The sequence below is a fragment of the Dipodomys merriami genome, unplaced genomic scaffold, assembly GCF_024711535.1.
Source record: "Dipodomys merriami isolate MVZ:Mamm:240054 unplaced genomic scaffold, mDipMer1.0.p SCAF_50, whole genome shotgun sequence".
In the NCBI taxonomy this organism is placed as follows: domain Eukaryota; kingdom Metazoa; phylum Chordata; class Mammalia; order Rodentia; family Heteromyidae; genus Dipodomys; species Dipodomys merriami.
Window position 1 is genome coordinate 273,867 of NW_027206069.1, and position 15,438 is coordinate 289,304.

Consider the following 15,438-nt stretch of genomic DNA (forward strand, 5'->3'; position numbering starts at 1 on the left):
CTTTGCTTTGTTTTGTTTTTAATCATATTGGGTTTATAGAGCCTTGGGGAAAAGTGACATCGATTTGAACAAATTTGATTCTTCAAAACGGTGACTGTCCTTTCCTTCTGTGTATATTCTTCTCTTTCTCAGTGGGTTGAACATCTTCTAATACCATACTTAGGTTTGCTCCTAAGTACTTGATTGTTAGAGCTAATGTGAGTGGCATCTTCTGTGCTAGCATATAAAAGTATAGTAGTTTTGAATGGTTATTTCATTTCCAATAATTTTAGAAATTCAATTGTGAATCTTATTTTGAAAAAAAAAAAGTGGTTGGGAATGTGGCTTAGTGGTAGAATGCTCGCCTACATCTATATGCATGAAGCCCTGGGTTTGATTCCTCAGTACCACATACACAGAAAAAGCTGGAAGTAGAAGTAGTGCTATGGCTCAAATGGTAGAGTTGTATCCTTGAGAAAGGGACGCTCAGGAACAGCGCCCAGGCCCTGAGTGCCCATGAATGTGGCTGCACTTACTGGAAACTTCCTTGGACAGGGCTTGTCATGTCAAGGAAAAGGATAAGATTAACCTAGTTAAAAGTTTAGTTCCAGGGCTGGGAGGGTGGCTCAGTGGTAGAGCGCTTGCCTTGCATGCCTGAGGCCCTGGGTTCGATTCCTCAGCACCACATAAGCAAAAAGAAAAAAGCCGGAAGTGGCGCTGTGGCTCAAGTGGTAGAGCGCTAGCCTTGAGCTGAAGAGCTGAGGGACAGCGCCCAGGCCCAGAGTTCAGGCCCTACAACCGGACCCAAAAAAAAAAAAAAAAAAAGTTTAGTTCCAGGGCTGGGAAGGTGGCTCAGCGGTACAGTGCTTGCCTTCCATACATGAGGCCCTGGGTTCATTCCTCAGCACCACATAAGCAGAAAAAAAAAAAAAAAGTTCCAATCTTCTCTAAATCTCTTCTGTGCTTTTGGTTTATTAAGAAAAATTTCAAACACCCATAGAATTGAAGAAATGGTAGTCTTCCATGAATACTTTGTGGTTCTCTGTCCCAATTGTCCCCTCTTCCCCAGCTCTCTGTCTTATTTTTGGCCTATTTCAGAGCAAGTTGTAGTCCTCTGCCATCTCTCTCAGCCCTGTGGAGCAAGTGGATGACTTGATTAAGGGATATTTATGAGACTTTTTTTTTTTTTGTCGGTTGTGGGTCTTAAACTCTAGGCCTGGACACTGTTCTTGAACTCTTCAGCTCAAGGCAAGTACTCTACTACTTGAGCCACAGAGCCACTTCCAGTTTTCTGGTGGTTAATTGGAGATAAGAGTCTCATGGACTTTCTTGCCCAGGCTGGCTTTGAACTGTAGTCCTCAGATCTCAGCCTCCTGAGTAAGCTAGGATTACAGGTGTGAGCCACTGGTGCTCAGCTATTTATGGGACTTTTGTGTACATAAGTCTTATTTGTACCATTTGATGAGTTCCAGCAAATGCATGCACCTGTATTTTTTTTTTTTTTTTTTTGGTTGGTCATGGGCCTTGAACTCTGGGCCTGACCGCTGTCCCTCAGCTCTTCAGCTCAAGGCTAGCGCTCTACCACTTGAGCTACAGTGCCACTTCTGGTTTCCTGGTGGTTTATCAGAGATAAGAGTCTCATGGACTTTCCTGTCCGGGCTAGCTTTGAACTGCGATCCTCAGATCTCAGCCTCCTGAGTAGCTAGGATTACAGGGGTGAGCCACTAGCGCCCAGCTATTTATGGGACTTTTGTGTACACAAGTCTTATTTGTACCATTTGATGAGTTCCAGCAAATGCATGCACCTGTATGCATTTTTGAATAGCATTGCTATCACTGAACATGCCTCAGATCCCTGGCCCCACAGGGGTGATTATTCTTCTGTCTGCATTAACGACCACTGTAAGTGGAGTCCCCTAAGCTGAACTCTTTTTCCATAAGATTTCTGTACTGACATGCTTTGTTCATACTGCTTTCATTCTGACTACTATCACTGCGCACACAGACATACCAGTTCTATTGTTGATGGGTGCCTCTGCTTTTACAGTTTTGGGGTCTTATGAGCATTCTTGTGAAGTCTTTTTCTTGGGTAAATGCCTAAGAGTACATAGCTTAGTCAAGAGTGTCCTTGTGCTGCTTTTTCTTTTTTCTTTTTTTTTTTTTGGTCAGTCATGGGGCTTGAACTCTGGGCCTGGGCACTGTCCCTCAGCTCTTCAGCTCACGGCGAGTTCTCTACCACTTGAGCCACAGTGCCACTTGTGGTTTTTTGGTGATTTATTGGAGATAAGAGTCTCACAGAGTTTCCTGTCCAGGCTGGCTTTGAACCGCGATCCTCAGATCTCAGCCTCCTGAGTAGCTAGGATTACAGGCGTGAGCCACTGGCACCCAGTCTGTGCTGCTTTTTCTTTTTTGTTTTCTTTTTTTTTCTTTGTCGGTCGTGGGGCTTGAACTCTGGGCTTGGGCGCTGTCCCTGTGCTCTTCAGCTCAAGGCGAGCGCTCTACCACTTGAGCCACAGTGCCACTTCCGATTTTCTAGTGGTTTATTGGAGATAAGAGTCTCACGTACTTTCCTGCCCGGGCTGGCTTTGAACCTCAGTCTTCAGATCTCAGGCTCCTGAGTAGCTAGGATTACAGGCATGAGCCACCGGCACCCAGCCTGTGCTGCTTTTTCTAAGGAACCTCCTGGCCATTCCCCAGTGTCTGTTTCATGTCACTGACCAATTCTTCTCCACCAGGGTATTAGGTGAGCCATGGCTGTGTAGTCTCACCAGTAGTTGGTACTGCTGTGAGCTCTTTGTTTCTGACTGCTAACACAGTTGAATTCTTTTCCTTCCTTCCTTCCTTCCTTCCTAACTTACTTACTTCATTTCTTTCTTTCTTTCCTTCCTTTCTTTTTCTTTCTTTCTTTTTCTTTTTTTCTTTCTTTCTTTCTTTCTTTCTTTCTCTCTTTCTTTCTCTTTTTCTCTCTCTCCCTTTCTCCCTTCCTTCCCCCCTCTTTCTTTCTCTCTCTTTCTTTCTTTCTCTCTCTTTCTTTCTCTTTTTCTCTCTCCCTTTCTCCCTTCCTTCCCCCCTCTCTCTCTCTTTCTTTCTTTCTCTTTCTTTCTTTTTCTCTCTCTCCCTTTCTCCCTTCCTCCCCCCTCTTTCTTTCTTTCTTTCTTTCTTTCTTTCTTTCTTTCTTTCTTTCTTTCTTTCTTTCTTTCTTTCTCTCTTTCTCTCTTTCTCTCTTTCTCTCTTTCTCTCTTTCTCTCTTTCTCCCTTTCTTTCTTTCTCTCTTTCTCCCTTTCTTTCTTTCTTTCTTTCTTTCTTTCTTTCTTTCTTTCTTTCTTTCTTTCTTTCTTTCTTTCTTTCTTTCTTTTCTTTCTTTCTTTCTTTCCTTTTCTTTTGTGGGGCCTGACCTCTGGGCCTGGGCGCTGTCCCTCAACTCTTCAGCTCAAGGCTAGCACTCTACCACTTGAGCCACAGTGCCACTTCCGGCTTTTTGTGTGTATGTGGTGCTGAGAAATGGAACCCAAGGCTTCATGCATGTGAGTCAAGCAATCGACCACTGAGTCACCTTCCCAGCCTGAATTTTTTTTCATAGCTTTTTTTTTTTTTTGTCGGTTGTGGGGCTTGAACTCTGGGCTTGGGCGCTGTCCCTCAGCTCTTCAGCTCAAGGCAAGTGCTCTACCACTTGAGCCACAGCACCACTTCTGGTTTTCTGAGTGGTTTATTGGAGATAAGAGTCTCACGGACTTTCCTGCCTGGACTGGCTTTGAACTGGGATCCTCAGATCTCAGCCTCCTGAGTAGCTAGGATTACAGGCGTCAGCCACCGGTGCCCAGCCTCATAGCTGTTTCTGAGACAAGATTTTGCCCTATAGAGTAGACCTAACTCAAACTGGTGATCCTTTTGTCTCTTCTGAGTACAAGCGCTGAGATTTCAGATGTGTGCCACCACACCCAGATATTTTTCCATTTGGCGGCACTGGGGGTTGAACCCAGGGCCTTGTGCTTGCTAGACAAGCGCCCTACCACTTGAGCTACACACCTAGTCCCACACCCAGATATTTTTGTTGCTGTTTTCAGTTTTCTGAGTCAGTCTGACTGTGAAGTCCAGGTTAGCCTAGGGTCTGTGATGCTCTTGTCTTGGCCTCCCTGGTGCTAGGGATACAGGTGGGCGCCAGCATGGCTGTGGTCAAGTCCTTTTCATGTATGTGTCAACTGCTTCTCCCCCTGAGGCTTCTGTTCACAAATTGCCCATATTTTGGCCCTCATTATAATTTTTTTTATTGTTATACAAGTGATATATAGCCGGGTGCTGGTGGCTCACACTTGTAATCGTAGCTACTCAGGAGGCTGAGATCTAAGGATCATAGTTTTAAGCTAGTCTGGGCAGCAAAGTCCATGAGACTCTTATCTCCAATAATCTAAAAAAGCTGAAAGTGGTGCTGTGTCTCAAGTGGTAGAGCACTAGCTTTGTGCTCAGACAGGCTCAGGGACAGAGCCCAGGCCCAGACTGGAAAAAGAAAAGAAAAAAAAGTGATATACAGAGAGGTTACTTACGTCAGTTTTTAGACAATATGACCCCTTCCCTTACACTCTTCTGGTTTTCCCCTCCCATAACCATGCACAATTTGTATAGTTCATTTTCAGCATAATGTCTGCATTTGTTTACCCTTTGTCCCTCCATTTCTGTGCCTCCCCTTACCCTCCCAAAGACAAACGAACAAATGACAAAAATAAAATACCTCCCCCCCATTGAGTTCCTGGAGTTCACTTAGATAAATATTATTTGTATGCACAAAGGCACATAGACATTGTACCTTTATGTCCCTCTCCTACGAGTATCCTCCTCTGATCTTCACTGTGTGTGAATGCCCTTTATTGTATTTTTTTAAGCCTCTCTTAGCTGGGTGCCGGTGGCTCACTCCTGTATTCCTAGCTACTCAGGAGGCTGGGATCTGAGGATCACGGTTCAAAGCCAGCCTAGGCAGGAAAGGCTGTGAGACTTTTGTCTCCATTTAGCCACTAGAAAACCAGAAGTAGAGCTGGGGCTTAAGTGGTAGATTGCTCGCCTTGAACATAAAAGTTTAGACAGGGCCCAGGCCCAGTGTTCAAGCCCCCCAACTGACCTCCTCACCCTAAAAAAAGTCCCACAACTGACCCCCCTGCCCCCAAAAGAGTCCCACAACTGTCCCCCATCCTAAAAAACGCCTCACAACTGACTCCCACCCCAAAAAAGTCCCACAACTGACCTCCCCCCTAAAAACCCCCTAATTGATCCCCACCCCCCTAAAAATTTCCCACAACTGACTTCCCACCCCCCCTATAAAAGTTCCACAACTGACCCCCCCCAAAAAAAAAGTCTTTGCCAGACTGGCTTTGAACTCGTGGGCTCAAGTGATCCTATAGCCTCCATCTCTCTAGTGCTGAAACTACAGGCACATACTTCAGCACCTGGATTGTCAGTATAATTTTAATAGACTACTTTTTGAGTAGTTTTAGGCTTACAAAAGATTATGTGGAAAATACACACTATATCCCATAGTTGATTCCCTATTTGCCAAGCTTTGTATCAGTGTGATTTTTTTTTTTTTAGGTGAAGGTCTCACTAGCTCAGGTTGTGCTCAAACTTGCAACCCTCCTGTCTCAAACTTGTGAGTGCTGGGATTGTAAGGGAGCACCTCTACACCTGGTTGGTACGTTCGTCCACGGTTAATGGACTGGCATCAGCACATCCTCACCCCAAGTCCACGGTTTTCACTGTGTTGTTGTGTATATTGTAGATCTAGACAAATGTATCTACCACTACATTATCCTGTGGAATAAAAGCCTGACTAAAATCCCTTTTGCTGTACCTCTCCCCCAGCTCTCCTCAGCCCTAGCCAATAGTTGCTATTTCTTGCAATCTTTTCCAGATTTATGGAGTTGAAGCATGTACCTTTTTCTGTTACCTGATTTTTTTTTCCTTTTCTGTGCCAGTCCTAGGACTGAATGCATTGGCCCTAAGCATTTTCCTTTCTCAAGGGTAGCACTTGAGCCACAGCTCCATTTCCAGCTTTTTAATTGGAGATAAGAGTCTCATAGACTTTCCTGCCCAGAACTGTGACCCTCAGATCCTGAGTAGGTAGGATTACAGACATGACCCACTAGTGTCTGTCTTCCTCTTTTCCTTTTGATTGTGCTTTTCTTTGCTCAGTTCTTCTCAGTTCTCTCTGTTACTAAGTCTTGTTATTACTCCATAATGCAGTAGAGGCCAGGTAGAGTTAAGAAATGTCCTTACCGCCAAGGGCTTGAAGCCTGTGCTTTGCTATGGTTCTAGGGTTAGGATGTTATGGGCTTTCTTCCATCTGGTATGTCTGGTCCTGAGGATTTTCCCCCTAGACACCTGCTCTGGACTTTTTTTTGGGGGGGGGGGCGGGTTCGGTCGTGGGGCCTGAACCCTGGGCCTGGGCGCTGTCTCTCAGCTCTTCAGCTCAAGGCTAGCGCTCTACCACTTGAGCCACAGCACCACTTCCGGCTTTATTCTTTTTTGCTTATGTGGTGCTGAGGAATCGAACCCAGGGCCTCAGGCATGCAAGGCAAGTGCTCTACTACTGAGCCACGTTCCCAGCCCCTGCTCTGGACTTCTGACTCAGCACTAGGAGAGTTTCTTGGTTTCTTCTGAAGCCAGTAGCAGGTGAATGGTGTGTCTGTGTGTGTCTGTGTGTCTGTGTGTGTAGGTGAATGGTGTGTGTGTGTGCAGGTGAATGGTGTGTGTCTGTGTGTGTGTGTGTGTGTGAATCCTAGGGCCTCGGGGTTGCTAAATGCTCAGTGTACATTGGCTGTACCTCCAGCCAATAGTGTGGCTTTTAGCCTGACCGCTGCGTGGGCCCTGCCCCTGACTTGTGTCATATCTTGTCAAGTGCCCATGTGAGCTTGGACTCACTCATCTGCTGAATGTAAGGACAGGTCCCATGTGAGAGTCCCTCAGCCCTTCCATGGCAGTGCCTGCTGGGATTCATCACCTTGCTGCACCAGTGTCTGTCTCCAAGGAATCTCTGGTTGCTACCCCAGGATGTTTCTGGTATCTGGCAAGCACTCAGTAAGCACTTAAAAATGCAGTTTGAGCCAGGCACCGGTGGCTCACACCTGTAATCCTAGTGACTCAGGAGGCTGACATCTAAGGATCGTGGTTCAAAGCCAGCCTGGGCAGGAAAGTGTGTGAGACTCTTATCTCTAATAACCCACTAGAAAACCGGAAGTGGCGCTGTAGCTCAAGCGGTAGAGTGCTCATCTTGAGCTGAAGAGCACAGGGACAGCACCCAGACCCAGAGTTCAAGCCCTACGATCGACCCAAAAAAAAAAAAAAAATGCTGCTTGAGTGTTATGTGTGTTTCCATGCTGTGTTGAGTCAGAGGACCCTGTGTGGCAGACACCTAAGTGGCAGGTGTACAAGAACTAAAGCCCTGTTTATGGTTCCCAGATCTTGCTCCCCATACCTCCTATGCCCCATCCTGGAAGTAGATTCCAGGAGTTCTCCCTCTGTTTCTGAAGCAGCAAAGGTTCTGGCCAGGCCTGATGTGAGGCCTCAAGTTCCATCATGGCCTTCACCTCCCTGACCAGGTGCTGGTTTAGATTTGACAGTGATGCTTCAGCTCCCTGGATGAGTGGTCCTGGTAGCCTCTGTGTAAATGTTCCTTAACTCCAGCTGCAGACATGCTCCTCGACCTCAGTGACCTGCTCCAGGTATATCTCTTTATTTCTATGCCTTTCCCTACCTGCAGGGGTGACTGGGGCCTAGCCTGTCTCCATACACCTGGGGCCTATCTGTGCTGCCTGTGTGGTAGAAAGCCGCTGCAGGGTAGACAGGCAGTGCAGGGAGGGCCCAGGCTTGTCGGGTGGGAGAAGGCAGCTGTTAGCATAGTTCACTGTCATAGTTCCATCCAGGACCCATACAGTCCCTCATTAGAATCATTTGGGAAATGCATGTGAATTTTGGTGCTAGGCAAGGGAGAGTCTTTACAAAGTAAGGAAAATTGGCCCCTATGCCTGCATTTTGAACTGTGGAGTCACCTGCTTTTCTAGTACTGAGAAAGCCCTTTCTGTTGCCTTGCTCTTTTTCAGACAACTAAACATTGTGGGGAACTGGTGTCCGGGGAGCTTGTGGACTGAGACTATGGGGCTAGCTGTAGGTTGACTCAAGTCCTCAGACCATTCCCTGGGTTATAGCAAGGCTGGAGGTCTATTTAATCATCTGCTGAGAACTAGGAAAGAGATATGTCGTGGAAAAGGAAGGTAATAGCAGCATGAAGATACCATGGATTTCATGCCAAAGACAAAAATCTCCCATGTAGATCGGGGTGCCCTCAGGGACCCCGAGAGCTGTAGGCCAGGCTACCACTTCTGATGATTGAGCTCAGTGCTTTCCAGGAATGGTCAACAGTTAGACTGACTTGACTCAGATGGTACCTTGTATTTTTGTCTTTCCAGCTGTCTTTATATATGGCATCTCTAAGCAGCTATTGGTGAAATATTTTGTGGTCAGACTAAAAATAACTTGTTGGAATTGTGATAATTTAGTGACTGCCTCTCAGATGCATTGTACTCAGCTCAGGGCAAGGCCATATGACCTGGTTTCCAGCCCAGTGACTTCCTAGGAAAGACTGGTACCACCAGGGCCAGCACTCATGTCTCATCATCCACCTGTGTCCCTCTGGACCCAGGGTAAGATGGTAAGGAGTGTGAGGGAAGTGGGCAGACCGAGGTTAGGGCCAGCTCTTCAGTGGGAGCTGGGTGTCCCAGTATCAGAATGACATGGCCTAAACAGAGGCTTGCACAGATCTAGCACAAGGGCCAGAATGCTTCTGGGAAGGGCACATGTCAGACTCACTGCTATCATGTTCTAAGCTCTCCCTCCAGCTCCTGCCTCTGGTGTGCTCATGTTGCACACCAATGTCACTAACACTGTACACATTAGACATTTATACGCACTACCCACGTGCGTGCTCACACACCACACATGGATTCAGTCCATTCATACAGCTTGGAGGATGATCTAGGGACTTGTAGAAGGTAGCACTGGTTTAGAAGGTGCACTGTGAGCTATCAGTGCTTACGATGGAGCCTTGGGAGAACCTCAGCCAGAGGCAGGAGGTAACCAGTAAGCCACCGCCTAGGCTGCTTGGATGTCGGATCCAGCCCCAGCCCTCCCCGCAGGCTGACTCCTTGCTGATGTGTCCCAAACCCTCTCTCTACTTCCTGCCTCTGATGTGAACCTCACAGTGTGTCATTCCTTAGGCTCCCTGCTCCTTGAAGTCTGCAAGCACCCATGGGTGCTACCTTCATGTCAGGAAAAGGGGCTTTGCCTAGGGGCCCATAGGCCAGGATTAATTAGGTAAGGAATTCTTTGGAAAAGCTGTACTGCAAAGCCAGGCTGATTAAATGGTGAGTCCTGGAGTCTCGGGTAAGCCTGGGCCAGAGTAGCAATTGGGTCCTCAGGGAGCTAAGAGCAAGAGAGACTTGCATGGGTTAGGGAACCTGGGCTTTATTGGCCCTTTATATCTTCCACACTGCGTGGCCTGCTCTGAACCTGCCTGGTCCCACCCAGAAGCATCCCCCTCACCACCTGCCCACACCTCAGGCCAGTGCTGGGTTCCTTGGGGCTGATACTATGGTCCATTACAGGGCTACCCTGAGCACCTGGGGTTCTACACACAGGCTAGGTCCTCGCTTTCCTGATATGTGACCCATGTGACCGTGTTCCCACGAGGGCAAGGAGGGAGCCATGGCAGGGGCCTCTGAGGAAGATATGGAGGGAGCAGTGGAGGAACCCCCCCAGCAACAAGGTGGAGGCTGAGATCTGTGCACGCCTGGGAGTACAGGGTTAAAGTGTGGCTGGCCTGAGGATGGCAAGCAGGTCATACTGATTCTGAATCAAGTACAGTGGGCACTCTGACCACACCCTACAGGTATTTTGTTGTTTCTCTCCCCCCCCCCCCCCCCGCCAGCAAATGTAATTTGGAGAGGAGCCTAAATAGCTGCTTAGAAAGAAGATAGACACTTCTGATCTGCAGGCCAGTAGAGACCACCTAATTCTGAGAGATTGGGTGCTCTGTGGGCCAGCAGGGAGCTCTGACATTGGATTCTTTGAAGTCTGAGCAGAAAAAGAGGCACTTTAAGAAAAAGATAGCCAGGCCGGGTGCCAGTGGCTCACACCTATAATCCTAGCTACTCAAGAGGCTGAGATCTAAGGATCGTGGTTCAAAGCCAGCCTGGGCAGGAAAGTGTGTGAGAGACTCTTATCTCCATTAAACCACTAGAAAACCGGAAGTGGTGCTGTAGCTCAAGTGGTAGAGTGCTCATCTTGAGCTGAAGAGCTGAGGGACAGCATCCAGACCCAGAGTTCAAGCCCTACAATCGACAAAAAAGAAAGAAAGATAGCCAGGAGGCTGAAATCTGAGGATTGTGGCTCAAAGCCAGCCTAGGCGGGAAAGTTTGTGACAATCTTATCTCCAATTCCCAGAAAACCAGAAGTCAAGCTGTGGTGACAGTGCTAGCTTTGAGCAGAAAAAAGCTCAGGGACCGCACCCAAGGCCCTGAGTTCAAGCCCTATGACTGACCAGAAAAAGAAAAAAGGAAAAGATTAAAAAAGAGCTGGGTACTGGTTGGTCAGGTCAGTTAATTTTAGCTACTAAGGAGGCTGAAATCTGAGGATCACAGTTTGAAGCTAGCCTAGAAAAGAAAGTCCATGAGATTTTATCTCCTATTAACCACCAAAAAGCTAGAAGTGGAGCTGTGGCTCAAGTGGTGGAGTGCTGGCTTGAGCCCAGAAACAGCACATACATGCAGGCTGTGCACATGCACACACATTCTTTTAACACCAATGCATTTCTGGCTATTTTCACAGGTAAACGTGTATGTGCTGGGAAAGACGTTTCTGCTTTTGGCGAGGGAGCTCTGTATCAACGCGCCAGCCATAGGTAAGCTTGGCAGGCTTTACGGGGTGCCACTCGGCCCTGGGGAGCTCTGCAACAACGTGCCAGCTATCGGTAGGCTGCGCTTAGGCAGGAACACCTGCAAACTAGCCTGCCAAAGTGCTCCAGAGTTGGGGGAATAAAACATGTAGGACCCCAAGGCAAGAATAACTCCTAAAATCTGCTGATGGTACAGCAGGGTAGGGTTTTAGTTTTGGAGCAAACCTAGACCTGCTGCCAGAGCCTGAGTGTGCACCAGAGCGTAGACAGAGGGAAAAGGGTATAGTACCACATGTTGGGAGCCTGCCTTATTTGTTTAAATATAATTTTATTACTAAGGTGTTGCACAGAGCGGTTACCATTTCATAAGTCAGGTAATGAGTACATTTCTTTTTTTTTTTGTCGGTCGTGGGGCTTGAACTCTGGGCCTGGGCGCTGTCCCTCAGCTCTTCAGCTCAAGGCGAGGGCTCTACCACTTGAGCTACAGCGCCACTTCCGGTTTTCTGGTGGTTTATTGGAGATAGGAGTCTCACGGTCTCTCCTGCCTGGGCTGGCTTTGAACCGCCATCCTCAGATCTCAGCCTCCTGAGTAGCTAGGATTACAGGCGTGAGTCACCAGCGCCCGGCTTGAGTACATTTCTTTTTGGGGAAGCCTCCCTTGTTTTTACAGGCTTTGATCATGTCTGGCCTGCAGGTGCCTTGAGGAAGGCACAGCCTCCTCACAGGGATGATAGCAGCTCTTGGAGGCAGGCACTCTCCCAGCCACTATGAGTTTTGTTATCAAGAGGGAGGTGGGCTTTTCCTTGCTCCTGACCCATCAGTGTCTCTCTGTGGTAACAAAGCACTACCAGGGGCTGGGGTGGAGGGCTGAGATCCTGGTGCTTGGCAGTAGCCACACAAGCATACTAGGCTGGGGCCTACAGCATGTCCCTGGAGGCCATGTCACTGCTGGTGGGGCCATTCCTATCCTTGGTGGTCAAGCTGAGGATTTGCAAGACAAAGCAAGTACCTGGGTGCACAGCCATGGAGAACAAAGACCAGGGCTGGGGAGCTCCTTTACCCACAGTGAAGCACAGCTGGCCTCTTGAATATGTCTTCTGCAGTAGGACTTTTTTGTTTTGTTTTTTTGCCGGTCGTGGGGCTTGGGCGCTGTCCCTGCACTCTTCAGCTCAAGGTGAGCGCTCTACCGCTTGAGCCACAGCACCACTTCCAGTTTTCTAGTGGTTTATTGGAGATAAGAATCTCACGGATGGGGCTGGGAAGGTGGCTCAGTGGTAGAGCGCTTGCCTTGCATGCATGAGGCCCTGGGTTCGATTCCTCAGCACCACATAAGCAAAAAGAAAAAAGCCGGAAGTGGCGCTGTGGCTCAAGTGGTAGAGCGCTAGCCTTGAGCTGAAGAGCTGAGGGACAGCGCCCAGGCCCAAAGTTCAGGCCCCACAACCGGACCCAAAAAAAAAAAAAAAAAAAAGAATCTCACGGATATTTCTGCCCGGGCTGGCTTTGAAAGGCGATCCTCAGTTCTCAGCCTCCTGAGTAGCTAGGATGACAGGCGTGAGCCACTGGCACCCGGCTAAGACTTTGATGCTCTGGAATGGCCATATACCTGGCCTTCCACAGTGTCCTTAGCTGTAGCCCTGGAGAGAAAGCCAACCTCGATACTATACAGGAGTCTCAGGGACAGAATAGCTCCCTTGATGATGTGTTTCTGACCACGTAGCACTGTTCAGCAATTACGGCTTTTTCCATGGCAGCTCTTCTCAGCTGTCTGAGAAAGAGAACACCCCAATTTATAACTCTCACTCACTTTACCTACACATGGTTTTGTTAAACCTTTATTATGAAAATCCACTTAAATAGATAAAGTATTTTAAGTGACTTTTCAGCAACTTGGGGTTTGAAGGAAAAGTCTCAAGGTAAGCCTAGAGCCACTTAGAATCCAGAAGGGTAGGAGAAGTGTCCATGTACCCTCAAAGTTGTTGAATGCCACTGGGCAGGTGTCTGGGGCCTGCCTCATACCTGCCCACTTTCTTGAGGCATGTACCTCAGTGTACAGGAAACACCTAGGACTCAGCCATTGGGGACATTGGGCCCTGGCTGCTGGGAGAAGCATTACCAGTGTCAATAAGGCAGTCAGCAGTGTCCTGCACCTCCCACACACTTGCCAGGGAGGCCTCCTACAAGGAAGGGCAGGTGGCAAGCCCTCTCACGGCTTCATGCATAGAAGATGAGCTCTGGGATTTGCCCACCCTGGACCCCAGTCCCATTGGTGCTGTCTGAGGAGCACTGGAACTGGAAAGCCACCTTCCCACACTGTACTTCTGTCATCCCCTCCTGCCCAAAGTAGCTGAGCTCACTGCCATCCAGGACAGCACTGGCAGTGTAGAAGGTGTCCTGCTCTACCTGGACCGGGTGCTCAAACCAGACTGTAAAGGTGTTGCTGGATCCGTCTGATACAAACTTGGTCAGGTTCTGCGCCAGGACCATTCCCAACCGCTTGAGTTCTATCTTCACACTGTACTCGGCCTTCCCGGAGCTGGACCCATACAGTCCCAGACCAGCAATAAACACCCTTCTGTCCACTGCAAACTGGATGCTGTCACAGCGTCCACGATACCGCCACTGGTTGCTGCGATAGGCAGAAGACTGGAAACGGTGGCACCTCTGTGGGGCCAGGCCCTTCCTCTTGGTCAGAGGGAAGTCAAGGAGAGGCTTGTTGGCTGCTGTGTACCACAGGAAGATGTTGTGGGTCTCCTCCAAGGTCAAGATGTCTGATTGTGCAGCACCATTGGCAAACTCCTCCAGGGTCATGGTTGGAATTCGGACAAGATAGAGAGCTCGCCCCAGGACGTGCCTCTTGTTGTGTGGGGTGACTGGCAGGCCCTGCCTCTTGCACTCCGCCTCGGCCCAGTTCAGGACAGCCTCGAAGACCACTGCCTCCTTGGTGTTGAGGGCCTCCCTGGTCACAATGATCTCCAGTGTCTGCCGGTCAATTTCACAGAAGCCTTCAGAGCGCAGAGCCATCTCGGCCTGGGCATCGATGACCTCCCAACAGCGCTGGGTCAGCTCAGGCTCCTCAAATAGCCGGCTCTGGGACAGCAGGACGCAGGCATTTTTGGCTTCCAGACTTGTCTCCAGAAAGTTGACACAGGCTTTGGCCAGCGCGGGCACAATGTACTTCTTAGCAGCATACAGCGTGGCCAGCACTGTGTCTGCCTCCAGGTCGATCTCGTCGCTGTACAGGTACCTGAGCAAGGCATGAACTCGGGGGGCTGCCGGGGCTGGCGGGGGAGGAGCCTTTGGGCTCCGGTCTGCAGAGGCTTCCCCGGGACCGTCAGAAAGGAACCACCCCATCCATCCTTTCAGCCCTGGAGCACAGCACTTACTTTAACAAGACCAGGAAGGCAGCAGGCTCCACGTCGGGAATGTGAATTTCCGACTTGACTTCCGCGAGGTCCCCGTAGAACATGGCATAGAAGACAGAGCTGCCCACGGCCAAGACGTACTGCGGGTGAGAGAGAGTCGCCGTTAGCCAGCCGGCAGCCAGGAAGGCCCGGGAAGACGGCGTCCAGCCGCGCCGGCCAGGGCCGGGGCCGCGCCCCTACCCACCTTGTGGGCGGGCACGCGCCTGGAGGCTCCCAGGGGCCCCACGACGAAGTGCACGTCGGCCATGAGCTCGTTGTTGAACATCAGCGCGTTCCTGCAAAGGCAGAGGCACACGGCTGGACGGGGGCCAGGGCGGGGCCGGGGCCGGGCCGGGTCGGGGCCAGGGCGGGGCAGGGTCGGCCCGGCCCGGGCCCGGCGGGCGGCGGCGGCCGCGGCTCACCTCTCGCGCAGGGTCGGGTGGAAGGACTGCCAGTGCGGACTCTCGGGGTTGTTGTTGTCGGGGGCCGGCGGCGCGGGCGGGGACGGCGGCGGCGCGGGCGCCGGGCGGGGCGGGCTGCGGGGGCCGGCCTTCCTGCCCGCCGCCGCGTTGCTGTTGGCGATGTCGGTGGCGGCCGCCGCGCCGGGGGTGGGGTACAGCTCGGCGGCCATCTTCGCGGGCGGGGCGGCGGGGGCGGCCTTGGCCCTGGCCGCGCCGGGCTCCCGCGCGCCGCGCCGCGGCCTGGGCAGCGGCTCTGCGAGCACCAGCAACGAGGTGAGGCACTGCGCCACCCGCCCGTGCAGGCAGGCCAGCGGCAGCAGCATGGGGCCGCGGAGCCCGCGCCCGCCCCCAGCCGAGCCCGCCCGGCCGGGGCGCCGGCCAGCACGTACCTGCTACGCCAGCGCGCCGCCGTCACCGGCGCGTCACCGGCGCGTCACCGGCGCCTCCACAGTGCGTCGAGCGCCCCGTGCCCGAGGCCCCGCCCCCGGGTGCTCCTGTCCGGCGGGCACGCAGGCCGCTGCTCATGCGCTGTGGAGCCACGCAGACTGCCGCCCCGCAGCGCCTGTGGACGCGCTCCTTGTCGCCCTCAGCAGCCCAGCAACGGGAGACGACCCCCCACCCCCATATTTTGTTTTGCGAGGACCGTTCCACCGCGTGCATCTAT

General features: G+C 50.9%; 2 protein-coding genes across 3 annotated transcripts in view; one reads left to right on the plus strand and one right to left on the minus strand.

The window, feature by feature from the left end:
- Brf1 (BRF1 general transcription factor IIIB subunit) overlaps positions 1-15,438 on the plus strand; it is a 74,430-nt gene that overhangs the window by 27,206 nt on the left and 31,786 nt on the right. For both annotated transcript variants that reach the window (XM_069997423.1, XM_069997424.1), the window contains exons 4-5: positions 7,654-7,685; positions 10,846-10,918. In XM_069997423.1, coding sequence (XP_069853524.1) covers positions 7,654-7,685; positions 10,846-10,918 — 105 coding nt within the window. The remainder of the gene's footprint in view (positions 1-7,653; positions 7,686-10,845; positions 10,919-15,438) is intronic.
- Positions 12,729-15,112, minus strand: Btbd6 (BTB domain containing 6). The gene is made up of 4 exons (XM_069997425.1): positions 14,736-15,112; positions 14,519-14,609; positions 14,296-14,414; positions 12,729-14,156 (listed from the first exon to the last, which is right to left on the minus strand). Exons 1-4 carry the CDS (start codon positions 15,095-15,097, stop codon positions 13,124-13,126), a joined length of 1,605 nt encoding a protein of 534 aa, XP_069853526.1. The 5' UTR covers positions 15,098-15,112; the 3' UTR covers positions 12,729-13,123.

Coding starts and splice junctions, on each gene's coding strand:
- Btbd6 (XM_069997425.1), bottom strand. CDS start 15,097: ATGCTGCTGCCGCTGGCCTGCCTGCACGGGCGGGTGGCGCAGTGCCTC. Junction 14,610..14,735: donor CACCCGACCCTGCGCGAGAG/GTGAGCCGCGGC, acceptor CTGCCTTTGCAG/GAACGCGCTGATGTTCAACA. Junction 14,415..14,518: donor GGCGCGTGCCCGCCCACAAG/GTGGGTAGGGGC, acceptor TCTCACCCGCAG/TACGTCTTGGCCGTGGGCAG.